The 16,730-nt window shown below is 39.9% G+C and overlaps 1 protein-coding gene across 1 annotated transcript in view; it reads right to left on the reverse strand.

Moving 5' to 3' along the window:
* Cwc27 (CWC27 spliceosome associated cyclophilin) overlaps positions 1 to 16,730 on the reverse strand; it is a 162,540-nt gene that overhangs the window by 71,145 nt on the left and 74,665 nt on the right. The window contains exon 11 of the mRNA XM_051182887.1: positions 1,819 to 1,916. Coding sequence (XP_051038844.1) covers positions 1,819 to 1,916 — 98 coding nt within the window. The remainder of the gene's footprint in view (positions 1 to 1,818; positions 1,917 to 16,730) is intronic.

Here is a 16,730-nt window from a genome sequence, read left to right on the forward strand (position 1 = left end):
CCTTAATAAACTCACTTCACATCTATAATGCCAGTACAGCTTATTTCTACTCTGGACTACATTTTAACCACACGAGCTAGCCATGAATAAGTCCATCTTTTCCTTTATAATTTGGGCTACTATGGATGATTTAAAGTTTTAACAACTTAGTCAAATGTATACTCCAGTGACTTGAGTTTTTCATCAAGGGCCTGCCTTTATTTCAAGTCACTGGGAGATGCAGTAAAACACTCTCGAACTGCATCCTTTAAGCAGCTATGGGTACAATTTTTACTGCCTACTATAATATGTTTTGCAACTGATATATTACTGTTTTGTATTGGCACATGTATCCTTTAAGGCTAGATACACGACACGTGCTATTTTCTTAAGCACAACTCCAATAGCCACTTCAAAATCTAACAGATGAAAACACTCCATGCTTCACAAAAGTGTGAGGATGAAGCTGTCTGCACAAAGTAACATGTTAATGAGAATTTACTACACACTATAGTAACATTTAGGACTATGCTCCAATGGGGATTTATAGTATAACGCATGAACACAAAAATGAATAAAATAAAGCAAACAAACAGGTTTAAGGGTTCTAAGTAGTAATTCTGGAAACTGAACAGTCTGTGCTTTATTGTGAAATATAGCTTTCTCTGAATGTGATCTTTTTCTTTTCAGGAAAAATCACAGTGCCTCAGGGAATATAAAATATAGAAACCTGTATAGCAGTACAGTAGTGTTTGATCAGCTTTGAATGAATTAGACTTCCTACGTCTTGTTGTAGATGAAAACCAAACATAAATGGGATGGGTGAGATGGCTTGTCCCAAGTGTGAGGACTTGAGTTAGCATCCCTCGAAGCCACAGAGAGCCAGAGATGGTGTTGCCCATCTGTATCTTCAGTGTTCCCATGGTGAAATGAGAGATGCACAGGGAGAATCCCAAAGTAGACAGCGGTGAGCAACAAGAGACCGTAGCTCAAACAGCTTGAAGGCTCAAATTCTGACCTTGTCTGCTAACTTCTCCATACCTCCCTCTATATGTGCACCTCTGTGCATGTGTGTATGTAAGCACATACACACATGTTAAAACAACAGTAACCAAGAGCAACAACAACAAAAATCCAATAGGTAGTTAATACCATTCAAACCAAAACACAAATGTTTGTATGGGTCCTAGCAGAGTTCTACTTAGATGTCTTAAAGAGTGTGCAATATAAAAAGAATGAACAGTTTCTGTGCACTTTTAGTCCAGTTGCCTGTTACAGCCACACCGTCTTACCTGGTTTTAAGTGCTCTGTAAATTCTCATTAAGCTTCCTTAAAAGCAATAATCATGGCCCTGTTTGGATAAAATTTACTTCTCGGAAAAACAGTCTCCTTAAATGGAGATTTATTTTACTTGGTAACTGTCCAAGCCAAGTCTGTAGGAAAAACCAAACCCTCCAACCCTGAAGCAGGAGGGAGGAGAGGAGATGGGAGAAGAGAATGCAAGGAGGCGGTAAAAACCGGTATCAAGAGACAGTAAGGGGCTAAGGCAATGGCTAATGTGCAAGCATGAGCACCTGAGCTTGGCTCTGCGGAGCCACAGAAAAGCTGGGCACACAGAGATGCCCCTGCAGACCAAGCCGCGGGGAGGAGACATGGGGTCTCTGGGGCTTGCTTAGACAGCCAGTGAGCTCAAAACAAAGGGTCAGCTCCTGATGACTGTCATCTAAGATTGATTGATTGACCTTTGGCTTACACACACACACACACACACACACACACACACACACACACACACACACACACACATTAAATGAGACTATAACCCATTAAAGCCGTTACCTTCACTTGCTTTCCCTGCCTTTGCTGCAGTCTCCTTTTTCTGTTTCGCAGCTAAGAGTTCCCGCTTTAGTTGTCTTGCTTCCTTTCTGAGCTCTTCACTATAAAGCAAAGAAGACACGAATGTTTACAATATCCTGGCAGAAACAAGGGGTTAGCAAAATCAGAACTGTTTACTTTTAGGTGCATTACATCATGGGTGGTGGTGGCGCACGCCTTTAATCCTAGCACTCAGGAGGCAGAGGCAGGCAGATCTCTGTGAGTTCGAGGCCAGCCTGGTTTACAGAGTGAGTTCCAGGACGGCTTCCAAAGCTACAGAGAAACCCAATCTCAAAAAAAAAAAAAAAAAAAAAAAAAAAAAAAAAGAAAAACAGTCAATAACGTAAGTAGTTAGCTTTCTGCTATGTACATGCATTTGTGGATAGGTAAATGTTTCCTAAATTGGCATTTTTCACAGTAACAGTTGAAGAACCTATAAACATTTTCCTTCTCAAATATACTAAACACTAGAAGTTAAGTGGTGGCTTGAATGAGATGTCCCCTATGGGCTCAGGCACTGAATAATTACTCTGGCTGGTGGTGCTGTTTGGCTTAGGAGATGTGGTCTTGCTGGAGGAAGTATGTCACTGGGTACAAGCTTTGGGCGTTCAGACTTCTCTCTTGGCTTCCTGTGCTGTTTTGAGATGTGAGCTCTTGGGCCTGCCTGATGCTGCGCTTCCCGGTGTGATGCTGATAGTCTTACATCCCTGGACTCATAAGCCCCAAATAAAGCCCTCTATATAGTGCCTTAGTCACAGTGATTTCCCACAGCAACAGAAAGGTACCTAATCCAGCGAGTGCAAGCTGGTCTGTTGCTTCCCTAATTTAGTAGTGAACATAATAGTAGTAGTCTCAATGAATAGGGCTCTTGGGTTGAAACAAAATTTAAAAAGATATGTTTTTGAAGGCAGGGTCTTGGTAGGTATTCCAGATTGACCTGGAACCAGCTACAAAGCTCAGGGTGACCTTGAACACAAAAGGCCCCCTTCCTCCTCCTGTCTATGGGCATGCACCACTATACCTGGCTTACAAAAAAGATTTTGAGTAAGTACTATTCATCACATCTGGATATACACAATACAGTTTAACTTCAAACTTTTTAAATTACTGAAGTTGTACCAGTAATTACCATTTGTTAAGCACTTATTACATGGTGGTTACATAGCTAAAGTTTTAGCTCTCTGGACAGTTTGTTTTCTCAGCACTTGGGAGGCAAAAACAGAAGGAATACTGAGAGTTCAAGGCCACGTCTAAGCAATATGGTGAGTTCCAGATCAGCCTAGACCACGTCTAAGCAATACGGTGAGTTCCACATCAGCTTAGACCACGTCTAAGCTATATGGTGAGTTCCAGATCAGCCTAGACCACGTCTAAGCTATATGGTGAGTTCCAGATCAGCCTAGACCACGTCTAAGCTATATGGTGAGTTCCAGATCAGCCTAGGCCGCAAAGTGAGACCCTGCTCTAACGCAACTCTCCCACTCCAATTTTTTAAAACTCACCTAATGCCACAGTCGGCATGTAATTTGCCATCTGTGAAAACTTCTAGGACAAAATATTCTGATAATTAACATGCTGAATCATGTGTTAAAGGCAAATGCTAATTTACAAGTCATTAGGTAAATGGCTTGTTCCTGCAACAGTTTTAGGACAGAAGCTTCACATTTACTTCCTGAACACAATTATTAAGTATTCATGTCATGCACCCTAGTTTGGCTATGGTTTACTACTCCACCGGGGTCCATGGGGTGGTTGTTTGTCCTCAGTCATGGTATAGGGAAGGAAAGGCCTTTATATAGGTAGTAAGTCCTTAGGCTAATTGCAGAGGGTTGTCCTTAGAAGGCACTGTGTTACTTCAATTTATCTTTGGCTTCCTGTTTCAAGATGTAATCTATCTTTTAAACATGCTTTCAACACTGATATTCACCAGGTAACACAGCTAAGGTGGGGGTCATGCCAGAGCTGTTATGCTGTTTGGCCTTTTAGCATTGAAAACTATAAGCTGCAAAAGAATATATACATATATATATATATATATATATATATATATATATATATACACACGCATGTGCATATACATACACATCTATCTATCATCTATCTGTCTATCAATTAATCATCGAATCATCTATCTGTAATGACTAATACAAACTATTAGAGTCAATTGTGACCAGTTAAAGTCAGGCATACTATATCCTTAAAGACAAATGTTCACTCTATTTACAGGAAAGGCAGTGAGTGCATCAAGGATGCTCACAGAAGACTGGAAGCTCATGCAGATACCACACCCTGACCTCTAACGTTATTCAAGACAACCTTAAGTCTAGATAGTTCTACACTTACCCAACCTAGCAGGTATATCTAACCTGTCGTGCACAGTCCCCTGTGACAGGAGCAGCTTGGAATGTAGCCCAACACAAAATTACAAAGCCACTTAAAACATCAGAAGATTTTTTTTTGCAATTTATTTTTGTAATGTAATTTCATGAGTATGAACTTTACAGACGATTATGTTGTATCACCATGTCACGAGAATGAACATCTCTGTGTATAAAGCTTCCTCTTGGTCCTGAGTGCCCCCATACTACTCACTAACAAATGCTAGTCTTATCAAACTGAAAAACATTAAAACATGCATCCTTCAGTTCTTTCTCCTTCTAAGCAAAAGCCCCATTTTCTGTCTACTTGGTTTCAAGATCATGAATTCTGAAACTATTCTCTTAGATCCAAGTCCACCAACTCTTAAATGTTTTCAGTCTTTCATTTCTACTGAGCTTGCAGTCACTCTTAAAATCATCCAAGCCACTCTCTTAGCTATACTGCATGGCCCACCTACAGTAGCCCCATTAGCATCATATTAAATCTGGGTACTATACGGTCCTCATCAGAGCTCTTCATGTTCTCGAACAATCTGACCCTGTGGATATGACACAACTGATTGGAATGAACTGTGAGTACGGTTCAAGTTCTCCCTTAACTCTTCATGGGCCTCTTCTAAGAGACAAACCTTTGCCATGAGATGCTGCCTGGGAATTTGCCCTTGTAATGAATGCTTCTGATGACTCCAGTATGCACTGAGGTTTGGGAGACAACCTTTAGCATTTTATTCTAGAAATTATCTTTTCTCCTTTACAATCAAGCACTCTTACTCACTGATTTTTTCATTTAGCAAACAAACAAACTCAAATTTCTCTAAAGTCTGCTGGAATCAAGTGATTACTATCTTTACAAATGGACTCCCTCGTGGAGAGAGCAGTTTATACACAGTCTATTTCACAATCTCTTGCAATCTATCCTTCTTACAGTTTCCTGAAACTGCTTTTACACCAACCAAATTCAATGGCCTATGTTTAGATCTCCTCTTTCCAGACGGCCTCACTGTCATTCAAAGATGTTAACTACTTTCTTCCTGAAATTCTACCTGAGTCAGACTTCTCAGCCATTTAGAATCAAGATTTCCCAATTCGCCTTGTCTTGGTTATTCCTTCTCTTCTTAACTTAAAATTATTGAAGTTTTTGTCATTAGTGTAGTGACACTTTAATCTCCTATCAACTATCATTCCTATATAGTTATTTTTTATCTAGTGTGGATGCTTTACCTTGAGTTTGGTCCTACCTTTCTAACTATTACACGTCTCTGTATAAAGTATGGAGAATGCTGCATGAGAAAAATATAAGATACAATATATAAACACTTAAAAGAGTATAAAAATTAAGAAGAAAATCCTTAATTATATTCAAGATATTTTTATTTCAGCATGTAAAAAGAAAATATGAAATTATATGCAAGATATTTTTACATGTTTTGCACTAAGTCTTCCCACTCTGATATGTAATTTACTCTTAAGGAGCACTGCAATTCTGCCTGTCCACATCTCGGGAACTCTGATTTAGATGGACTGCACCTGGGGGTGCACCTGGGACTTGCCAACTGCTGTCTCACCCCAAGCCGGGGATTTGCGAGAGCAGCCCGTGCTGGCCTCCTGAACTCCTTTTTAAAGGAGAGATAAAGTATTCACAGGGGCAAGGGAGGTGGTTATTAGACACTGAGAAAAATACAAAGAAAGGGAAGGAACAAGGGCAAGGGTATAAATCATGGGAATGGGGTCACAAGTTCAGTGCAGGTTGAAAAACATGCTTTGTAGTTTACATCAGACCCAAGAAACAGGAACTTATTCTTAATTACAAATAGAAACTAACTTGCAAGGATTTAACACAGGACAAACAGGGACTTATTCTTTAACTGCAAACAGAAACCTTAACCTGCACAGGACCAACATAAACTTACTCTTAACTGTCCTAACTGAAAACAGAACCTGCCAGCTCTATTTTTCCTAGTTTGGTCTCCACTGACTTGTAGGGTATATTGTTTCTGTTTCGTCTCGCCCAGTTCCTGACTTAGTACATCATCACAGTGCCTTCCTTCCTGTCTGTCTAGCTTGATCTTACCTTTATGGAGATGCCAAACTCTACAATTTTATTCCCCTGAGCTTTACATAAAGCCCACTGAATCGTGCACTGATTTCCAGAAACCCCATTGAACCATGCACCTACTTCTTTCTCCAGTACTTAAGTCCTCTTGCGAGCTAGCTTCAAAACACGTTTTTCTACTTTATCTTACACATAGACTATACAGTTACTCTAAATTTCAGTCAAAACAAACCAGTCATCATTATCTTGGCAAAATTTAAGCTTTTGGCACACATACTCTTTGTTCATGCCATTTCTGTGACTTAAAATAGTGTTATTTTACTATTGCTGTTTACTAAAATCTTCATTTCCAGGCTTCATGGAAAAAGTGGCACTTAAGCTGTGGCTCTATTCAGGACATACTGTTACAAGGTTAGTGAAAAAAAAAAAATTAAGGATTAACATGAAAACGTACACTACCATGTATCCAGAAGAAAATTATGTCTATAATCAAAATATGTCACAACCAATTCATGAATATTAAATTATAGCAGCAACCTAATGGATTAAGATTTTTAAAAGAAGTCATAAAATAATGCTGAATATTATACCAAGATCTACTCTGCCACTGATTTTTTTTCTTTTTAAACTAATGTAAGGGATGTGGAGGTAACTCAATTAGTCGAGTGGTAAGGCTATATATGAAAAAGCAATTACAAAATTGAGTTTGAAGAAGAAAACTTGAGTGGGTACATAACCCCCCTTCCAGAAGCTGGAAGATATTAAGCAAAAACCTCAGTGCCAGGTGAGATGCCCTCCTATTAGTTGTTGCTGAGAGATGTTCCAGAGGCCCTGCACACGAGCAGGCTACTGCCATTGCTCTTGGTTTTCCACCAGAGCTAGACAACAACAATCCACTGTTGAAGACACTTTGGCTAGAGGACACACACAAATCAAGCTTAACTGTAATGGAATCTCCCTCCCCACCAGCTAGCTTTCACAGCCCTGCGGGATGCTACGTAGGCTGCTAGGGGAAAAATGAAAGCAATGGTTGTTCCCAGTTATGAAGAGCCACCATTGGTAAAATAGTGGCATGACTCTTATGGGATAATGAACTACTCTCTGGTTGAATTTGGGGCCTGTTTAAATTCATGCTGGGTACAGTAAACCTGGCTAAAAGCTTATGTCTGAACTGCAGATCTCTATTGGGTCTCTTGCCTCGGAGATGGGTGACTACCGAGAAGAGGGTGAGTAAAGACTGTGGAAGTAAGAGGGGATAGAGGACACCATGAAAACAAGCTCCATTGAATCAACTAAGCAGGGGCTCACAAGGGCTCACAGACACACTAGTGCCCAGCAAGGGGGCCTGCACTAGGTTCTCTGTATGGCTGTTAGCTTGGTAATTTGGAACTCCTAACAATGGAAGCAAGTGTATCTCTGACTCTTTTACCTGCTGTTGAGACTCTTTTCTTCCTATTGGGTTGCCTTGTTCAGCCTTGTCATGAAGGCTTTTTGCCTTGTTTATTGTATGCTGTTTTGTCCTATTTTGCTATTGCCTCCTGCTCTTTTCTGAAGCTTAAGCCTGCTATTTCTCAATATCTGATAAGAATTTATAACACATGGAAATGGCTGATGGCCAACCAGTGCAACCTTTATGACTTTTCAGTTGGCTGCTTTAATCACAACAATATCAATTTGTTCATAATGAGATAATAACTTGGCTATTGACGAAATCATAGGATCACTACAATAAAACCCCATCATAGGTTATCAAGACTATAGGTGTATGGCATGGTTTTCACACTTAGGGCAGTATCAGCTGGAGCAGAGATACAGGTTAGCCATAACTCATAAATACCACAGTATGCTATAGATTATGCATAAACTTTGCAAGCAAAATAAGTGGCATCTCTCTGTGATTCCAAACTTGTTCTGTGTTTCTGGCAGGAAGGCATCAGACAACCAAAGAGACCAAGCAAGCAGTCTCAGTTTCCCAAGGTTAAGAAGGGGAGAGCGGACTTAAAGAAAGACCAGGATTCAGTGGAAGTTAGCAAGCCTCACAACATGCGGTGCCTAGAAGACACACTCAACACAGACTGTTCCTGTGGTGACGGCGGCTTTCATCTGCACACAGACACTACTATTCTTAAAATTCAGAGTCTAGAACCAGCTACCGACAAAGCGAGATTCCAGTCCAACCAACCAACCAACCAACCAAGTGAACACATAAACACACACACACACAAACACACACACACACACACACACACACACACATACATCACACATACATACACACACATATACACACACACAACATACACACATACATACATCACAGATACACACATACACACACATACACACACACATACATACACACATACATACATCACAGATACACACATACATACACACATACACACACACATACATACACACATACATACATCACACACACATACATATATCACAGATACACACATACACACACATACACACACACACATACATACACACATACATACATCACACACACATACATACATACACATACATACACACACACATACATACACACACATACACATACATACACACACAGACACACACAGACACACACATACACACACACAGACACACAAAAAACAAAAAAACCAAACCTTCAAACTTTCACATATTTTTCATGAGCATATAGATTTCAAAATCTTACTAATATGTATCATTTGTTTGACTATTTAATGACATACCATTTGTTATGAAAATAAAAGATACTAGGCCAGGCAGTGGTGGCATGGGCCTTTATTCCCAGCACTCAGGAGGCAGAGGCGGGTGGATCCCCACGAGTCCTAGGCCAGCCTCATCTACCGACCCAGTTCTAGGACAGCCAGGGCTGTTACACAGAGAAACCCTGTCTCTAAACACCCCCCCCCAAAGTGAAAACAAAAGATATCAATTTCAGAACACTAAAAAATAGGAGGCTTCCATATTCCATATCTTATCATTAAACACTTGGTACCAAACTGCTTTTCTTTTATCATAGTCCTATTAAAATAGGAATCAAAAAGGCAGAACAGAAATTTATATACAGTTACACATTTTATGAGGTATATTGTAACATGAAAAATAAAACCCCATAGACAGATATTGGGGTTCAAGCTTCAAGCTGAAGATTAGAAAATCAAAGCAGCTGACCACTAGCTCTTACCTCTTATATCTACCTCAGATTGAAAGGAGCGATCCTGTCTCCACCAGCTCTCCACCAAGCCTCAAACTGTTGCCTTTCCTGAGACACTGGGTTCCTATCCTTTATATATCTCTCCAGGGCTGGTATTAAAGCCATGAGCTCAGTTGATCTTTTAGACTGACTCCCTCTTGTGTGGCCCAGGGTAATCTTGAACTCACAGAGATCCATCCTGAGTCCTGGGATTAAAGGAGTGTGCCACCACTGCCTAACTCTTATAGCTAACTAGTGTGGCTGGCTTTGCATTCTGATACTTCAGGTAATCTTTATTACATCATAAATAATATATCGCCATGGTGTCTAATAGGAAACATTAGGCAAAGTCACTCTGAAACACTGTCAGACCATGAAATCAATCTGAGAAGTTCTACACGTTGTCTATAATCAGCTACATACATATACAGAACTAAAAGGCTAGCCCTATCCTAAGTACACTACAATTCAGAAAGAAGACAACAGGGAATCTAAACGCATTCGCACACAGCCTTTACACTTATAATCTAACTCCTTGATATGAGAGAGCACATTGCTTTTTAAACAGAAACTAGACACTTTGCAGAAAATATCACCAGTCTTTGTGAGAATTCTTTCAAATTTTCGATTTCTTTGGAAACAAACTGAGCAAGAGTAAATGCTGCAGCAAAAATGTAAAATGCCCAAAGTGATAGTAGATACGCTATTGTGTCTAAACAGTACAATTTAAGAAACAAACATATTATGACTTCCTGGAAGCAAATTTGCTGTGGCTGAAAATTATCTTTAGTCATGTCTCTTCCAGGACCCAACTTTATAAATGTTATACAATATAAAAAAAATAAGATTTCCTTTCCAACAAGACTGTATTAATCTGATCCTGTGTGGCCAAAAAGCTAGAAGGATTGAATACACTACATCAATGGAATACCTCTAGATATGCAGCTTATCATGGCTTTCAGATGAGCAGGAGACAAAACCAGAGCAGAAGCATCTGATTTTCTGGTCTCAGCAACCTAGGAACTCAATGATGAGGAAGAGACTGTCCACACTCAATGAACAGGTGAGAATATGCACATCTACTAACAGCCCAGGAAGAACACAGAGCAGTTTAACATGGGGAGGCTATCGGGAGTACTATAATTAAAACCATAGGATCTGCAGTACTGCAATGCACCTTGTAGGCCTCAGGTAAATCCTCTCTGAAGAAAGGGCATCCTCAGTCTGTATTTCACAGGGCTCTGAAAAGATAAGCACTGCAGATTAGGACCTTAATCTTATTTTGATGGCATTTTATTAATGACTTACAGTATTTCACAAGTGTATCTTAAATTTGACGAAGTGGAAAAAACTCTAAAGAAATCCATGGACATGGGAAATGGAGAAGGACAAAATTATTTTTTAAAGGATTCTAAAAATACTTGGTTATTGAAATGTTATAGTAATTATGAATTACAATGCTGAGTACAATACAGATGAACCAGTTATGAGTTGAGTACATGGATGGGATCCAGACTGAAGATATTAGGACTGCAGCAACAGTAAATATAAAAAGTGAGGGACTTGGAATTAACAACACATCTGAGTTGTCATTGAAAGCAGTTATTTCTTCAGAAAAAAATTCAGATGATGTATTAAGGGCTTAAAAACCTTCATAATTTATTCCACGCCGTGACAGTTTCTAAATGGCTAACCAACCATGCCTACAATAACCTTACTAAATTTTCTGTGACCTCATCAGACACTGGTTTTTCAGTTTTAAAACAGGGACTTGACTTTATATAGTCTATGAAAGCTGCAGCAATAACTGCAAATAATAAGTCAGTTCCAATATGTGAGGTTTCTATGAAGATAAAGGAGGTACCATCCTATGTGACAAAACAGGCAAATAAAGAATATGGAGACTCTACTTGGATGAAGATATGGAATGATTCAGCTGTCATTAACACTGTGTACATGAACAGCAGAGAAGGTGGACAGCTAAACAAATGTGCCACAATGACCTGCAGGGTTAAACACTGGAGTGTTGAGGCTATGTTTCAACCTGTTTAAGTGCCAAGTGGGGCTGCTGACTCAGTGATTAATGGTTCAGAACAAAGACGGGAGTTTTCATGTCGATCATTAGGATTTCTACAGTTGAAGTATGATGATCTGACATGTCATTAGCTTAAATTCCATGCAGAAAGTATAACACGGACTGTTTGTTATTATTTTTATTTTATATTTTGTAGGGTCTTCTTTTAAACCACAACCAGTTTATAGTGGCTTAGAGTTAGTTATTAGTGGAAGGATTGAGTGTGGGGTTATGTGGATCTTTGGAGAACTTTTTAAAACCATTATTATCTTAGCGTCTGAAGGCCCTCTCTTTCCTGTCTCCCTGTTGTGCGGAGACTTTCTATTTGCATGTCGTTGACACACACTCCCCACAGTCTCATTTCTCTCTTAGCTTTCTCTTTTCCTGCCTCCCTCACCTTTTGTTTGTTTGTTTGGTTGTTTTTGTTGTTTTGTTTTGAGACGGGCTTTTCTCTGTGTGGCCCTGGCTGTCTAGGAACTCACTCTACAGACCCGTCTTGGCCTAATCAGTGCTGGGATTAAAAGTGTGCGCGGCCACCACCTGGCTTCTCTTTCTTCCTTATAATCTTTTCTTCGTCAATAAATTTTCATTCAAATACTTCTTTACTGAAACTGCAATGATTCTATTCTTAACCACATAATAAATCAATGAATTTATCTTTATGTTTGTTATGATTGTTAATATGTCCAGGAATCTTCAAGGAAATGTTTCAGATTGGCCTACTATGGATCCTTTTTATTTGCACAGAGTTCTCTGTGTATGTTTACGATGGGTCACTCATAAGAACGTTTCTCCTGTTTCTATTAAGACAAAAAAAAAAAAAAAAAAGGCCTCTGTTGTGAGTTTGCCAGTTTCTCCTTTACCAGAAGCTACAGTGGAGATTGGCTATGTGATGATGGAGAGTATAGCTTCCAATAGAAGACAACAACCATTGGCAATAAGTTCAATAAGTTGCATTTTTTTTAAACTGTGAAAATGTTCATTAATGTAAATAATGTTTTTAGAAGTTTTCTAAAGCTTTTATTTGAAAACTCAAAAGCTGTAAAGTTGTTATTGTATAGAGTAATTTCTATACATTAATGTTGACTCTGGAAGAATAAATTGTCAAGGGAAGCAAAACATGAAATAAGTGAACATAAGATTGACCAATTGACCAAAGTCATTGCTTCAAAACTGTTAGTTTTTTGCAGATAAGATGGACAGACAGAAGTATGTATCTGGTTGTACACATCCTAATCTGTAGGTTAGATTACTATGCACTGTCAAAGCTAAAATCACTATTCAGAATGATGTTCCCATTCATTGACAATTCAGTATGTATGCCTTCATTTTAGAGCCTCAAATATTCTAATGTGGTATTTTGTTAATGGTTAAATGAACTGTTCTCTGAAGGATGAAAAGCTATCCAATGAAAGGACTTGTGAAACAAATTACATGTGTTTTAAGACAGTTATATGTGGAAAAAAAAAAAAAGAAAGAGACTGTATTTATTAAAGAAAAGGGTGAACTTCAGGGAAATAAGCTGAATCTAGATATAAACTGGGTATTCCTAGTAAGGAAAAGCTAATATAAAACAACTGATACGTTTTATCTTGAGTACATTAATGGGTTTCAAGGATAACTGAAACCCTCAAGAAATCTGGGGGTGAAATCAAATAACTCTGGGCAGAAAGACAGAAGGAGGTGACTACAGACTTTGATAGAGACAGCGCAAGAACAAAAGAGAGCAAGGTGAGCCAGGCCTGAGGGCGTGAGAGTAGGAGAAGTGACCATGCCGCCCCCTCACATCCCCTCTACAGCATTCGGGGGAGAGGGCCACTGCACCCAGCCTGGGGGAACAGTAGAGCTGGCCTTGGTGGGATACCTACGGGGGACCCGGAGCTGAGGACCCAAGAGCAAAACTGGCCCAGCTCCTTGCTGTGGGCCGTACTAGGCCAGCTAGCCAAGGGAGTGCTGCAGAGCTCATCTGTGTAGTGATGGTGAGGGAAAGCTAGGGAGCGGACTAAGCCAGCTGCCACCCAGATCCAGAACCAGGGCTGTGTGTGAGGTGACTCATCCCAGCATTCACTGAACCTATGAACTGATGGAGCATGTGAAAGGGACGAACCTACAGATCCACAACAGCAGGATCTCCATGACACAGGACAACACCAGGGCAGCCAAGAGAGGCCCCACTTTCTGAAAGCCCATCATTGGTGGTGTAGCAGAGACCAGTGGCTTCCAGCCAGACCAATGACTGGAGGCGATGAACATTTGCAAGCACAGAGGAATGAGCAAAAGGATAAACTGTGTGGCTTAGTGAGCCACACTGCAACTTCCAAGACAAGGTTTTTCTTCCTCCTCCTCCTCTTCTGTTTCGTTTTGTTTTTTTCTTTTAAATTTGTTTCTTATTGGTGGGGAGGAGAGGCTGCAAGAGCAAGAGGCAAATTTGAGGGGGACAGGAAGGTAAGTGGGATCAGAATGCATAATGTGAAATTCACACACACACACACACACACACACACACACACAATCAAAAAAAGTAAAAAAGAACAAACAAACAAATCCAACAGGGAAATGTCTAAAACTTAATGAGGAAAAATTCACAGGACCCAAGAAAATTAGAGCTAGAAAAGTATCATGCCGTTATAAAGACAGTGCACAATCTCAAATACAAAGAGAAAGGGATTAACACATTCTGTGGTACCTTTCTCAGAAGAACATATGATGAGACAATTACCATGAAAGGAAAATCTGAATTCCAATGAAGGACTGCATGTACTGGGAAGAGATGATGAAGAATGTGCTTCAGTACAGAACTAGAACTACCACGGCCACCATGGCCCACACAGATGCTATGCACTTGAGCAGCATGAGCGACAATTATCCTGAACTTAGCAGTAGACGGTAGGAAACCAAAGGACACCAGCTTTTAAATCCAAGTAAAATATAACAATTGTTAAAGGTATGATAGTTCTCTTTTAGAAAATTATCTACTTAATCTCATTTTCCTCTCTATTTGCTCTACTCTATTGCTCTACTCTGAATAATAGCTATTTCTGGGTACCTTTAGGTAGTATTTTCAGTTTCTTTTGTTGTTTTTCTCTTGGCTACACTGCCCTTTCTTTTTTTCTTTTTCATTTTCTTTTTCTTTTTTATTTTAAGGCTGGTCTATACTCTGCATTCTAGGCTAGCAGAAGTCTCTACCTTTCTGCTTCTGCTTCTAAAGTGCTTGGATTGCAAGGATATGCAATCATTTCCAGCTGCCTTAAGTTTTTCCATACCCAGGCATTTTTGTCAAAATTTCAAAATTATTAGTTCATTTTTGCATGTGTATGTGGTGTGGGTGTTTGTACATATGAGTGTTTGCGTGTGTATGGGTGCAAACAGATGTGTGGGCGTGAGAGCACATGTGTGTGGAGGCTGGAAGTTGACAATGAATGCTATGAACTCAACAGAATGAAAATATTCTCCATTTCTCTTAATGGTATTCACTCAGGCAGGCTCTCTTTCATGGAACATGGAGCTCGAGCACACCGATTCTGACAAGTCTACCTAGCCAGCCTGCTCAGGGAATCTCCTGTCTCAGCCTCCTGGGTCTGGCATTATAGAAAGCGGCCACACCTGATTAGCTCCTTGCTTTTACACAGGTTCTGGGATTCCTCATCCGTGCATAGCAAATGCTTTATACACTGAGCTGTCTTTCCAGTCCACTAGGCATAATATTTACAGAAAAAGCTGAAGTCATTTGGAGAAAAGTCAAGCCAGTTACATAGTAACCACATCATCATGATAAAGTCACTCAGTATATAGTTGGTGCTTAATAAGCACAAGCACAAACCAGAACAGTATCAGAATACTAACCCTGGAACTATCGAAGGAAAATGTAGAGGCTTGAGAGGGGGATTTTGTGAGAAGAAAATTATCTCAAGTGTAGCACATATAATAAAATCACTGAGGATACAACATTAGACAAAACAATACACATGAAAAAGATGAGGTCATATCGTGAAGCCCATATCCACTAGAAATAGCAACTGCTAGAAATGACTGAAGATTTTCCATTTCCAACAGAGTTTTTTGCTTTATTGACACTAAAATGTTTTCCACATTATGTAAAAGAACGAATGTATGGACAAACAACTTCAAATGCAGGACACATGGTATGGACTAAGGAGAAAAGGATCAGCTAGTCTTTCATGAGCACAGATTAAAATCACACAAAACGGCTTCTAGAAGACCACAAAGCTTTACAGTTTCACAAAGTAACTTACTTGTATAGGGAATCCTCTTAAACCACTAAGATTTCACAGTTTAATTTTGGTGATGTTGGCCTGACCCTTCCCTTCCACTAGAGGAACAAATACTGAGCCCGTCTTTTATCTGCAAGCCAGTTGCATTTGTGATGAGCAGAAAGGCATGGGCTTCTTCTGAGCCACTCAAGACCCTGGTCAAAATCAAATCATTCTGATTCTGGTCCATCATCAAATATATCTATATGCAAGCCTCCCTTATAATAACTACACAATGATAATGAGGATATTTACTTCATCTTCTAATACCAAACTCTCCACATTGGGTAGTGTGGTAGTTGATTATAACTGCCCCTCATAATCTCCTAGGGAGTGGCATTATTAGGAGATGTGGCTTTGGTGGAGTGGGTGTGGCCTTGTTGGAGGAAGTGTGTCACTATGGGGGCGGGCTTTGAGGTTTCCTATGCTCAGGATACCGCCCAGTGCCTCAGTCAACTTCCTGTTGTCTGCAGGATGCAGCGCTCTCAGCTCCTGCACCACGTCCGCCTGCATGCCGCATGCTCCCCTTCATGATCACAATGGACTGAACCCGTGAAACTAATGAGGCGCCCCAATTAAATGTTTTTCTTTATTAGAGATGCCATGATCATGGTGTCTGTTTACAGCAATAAAAACCCTAACTAAGACAGGTAGGTAGGAGTTTCCCAGTCTGAACTGTCCTTATGTACTGTTCTTCATCTGATTTTGACAACTGCCTTGTCTGATTACTGCCTTCTCTAACTTGTAGACATGGTCTCTCTCTCTCTCTCTCTCTCTCTGCCTTCTCTAACTGGAAGACGTGGTCTCTCTCTCTCAGTCTCTCTCTCTCTCTCAGTTCAGCGCTTATCAGAATTAAGGTCACCACACTTTGTTTACCTTCAAGTCCCTATGCAAACTAAAGTCA

The sequence above is a fragment of the Phodopus roborovskii genome, unplaced genomic scaffold, assembly GCF_943737965.1.
Source record: "Phodopus roborovskii unplaced genomic scaffold, PHOROB, whole genome shotgun sequence".
Classification (NCBI taxonomy): Eukaryota; Metazoa; Chordata; class Mammalia; order Rodentia; family Cricetidae; genus Phodopus; species Phodopus roborovskii.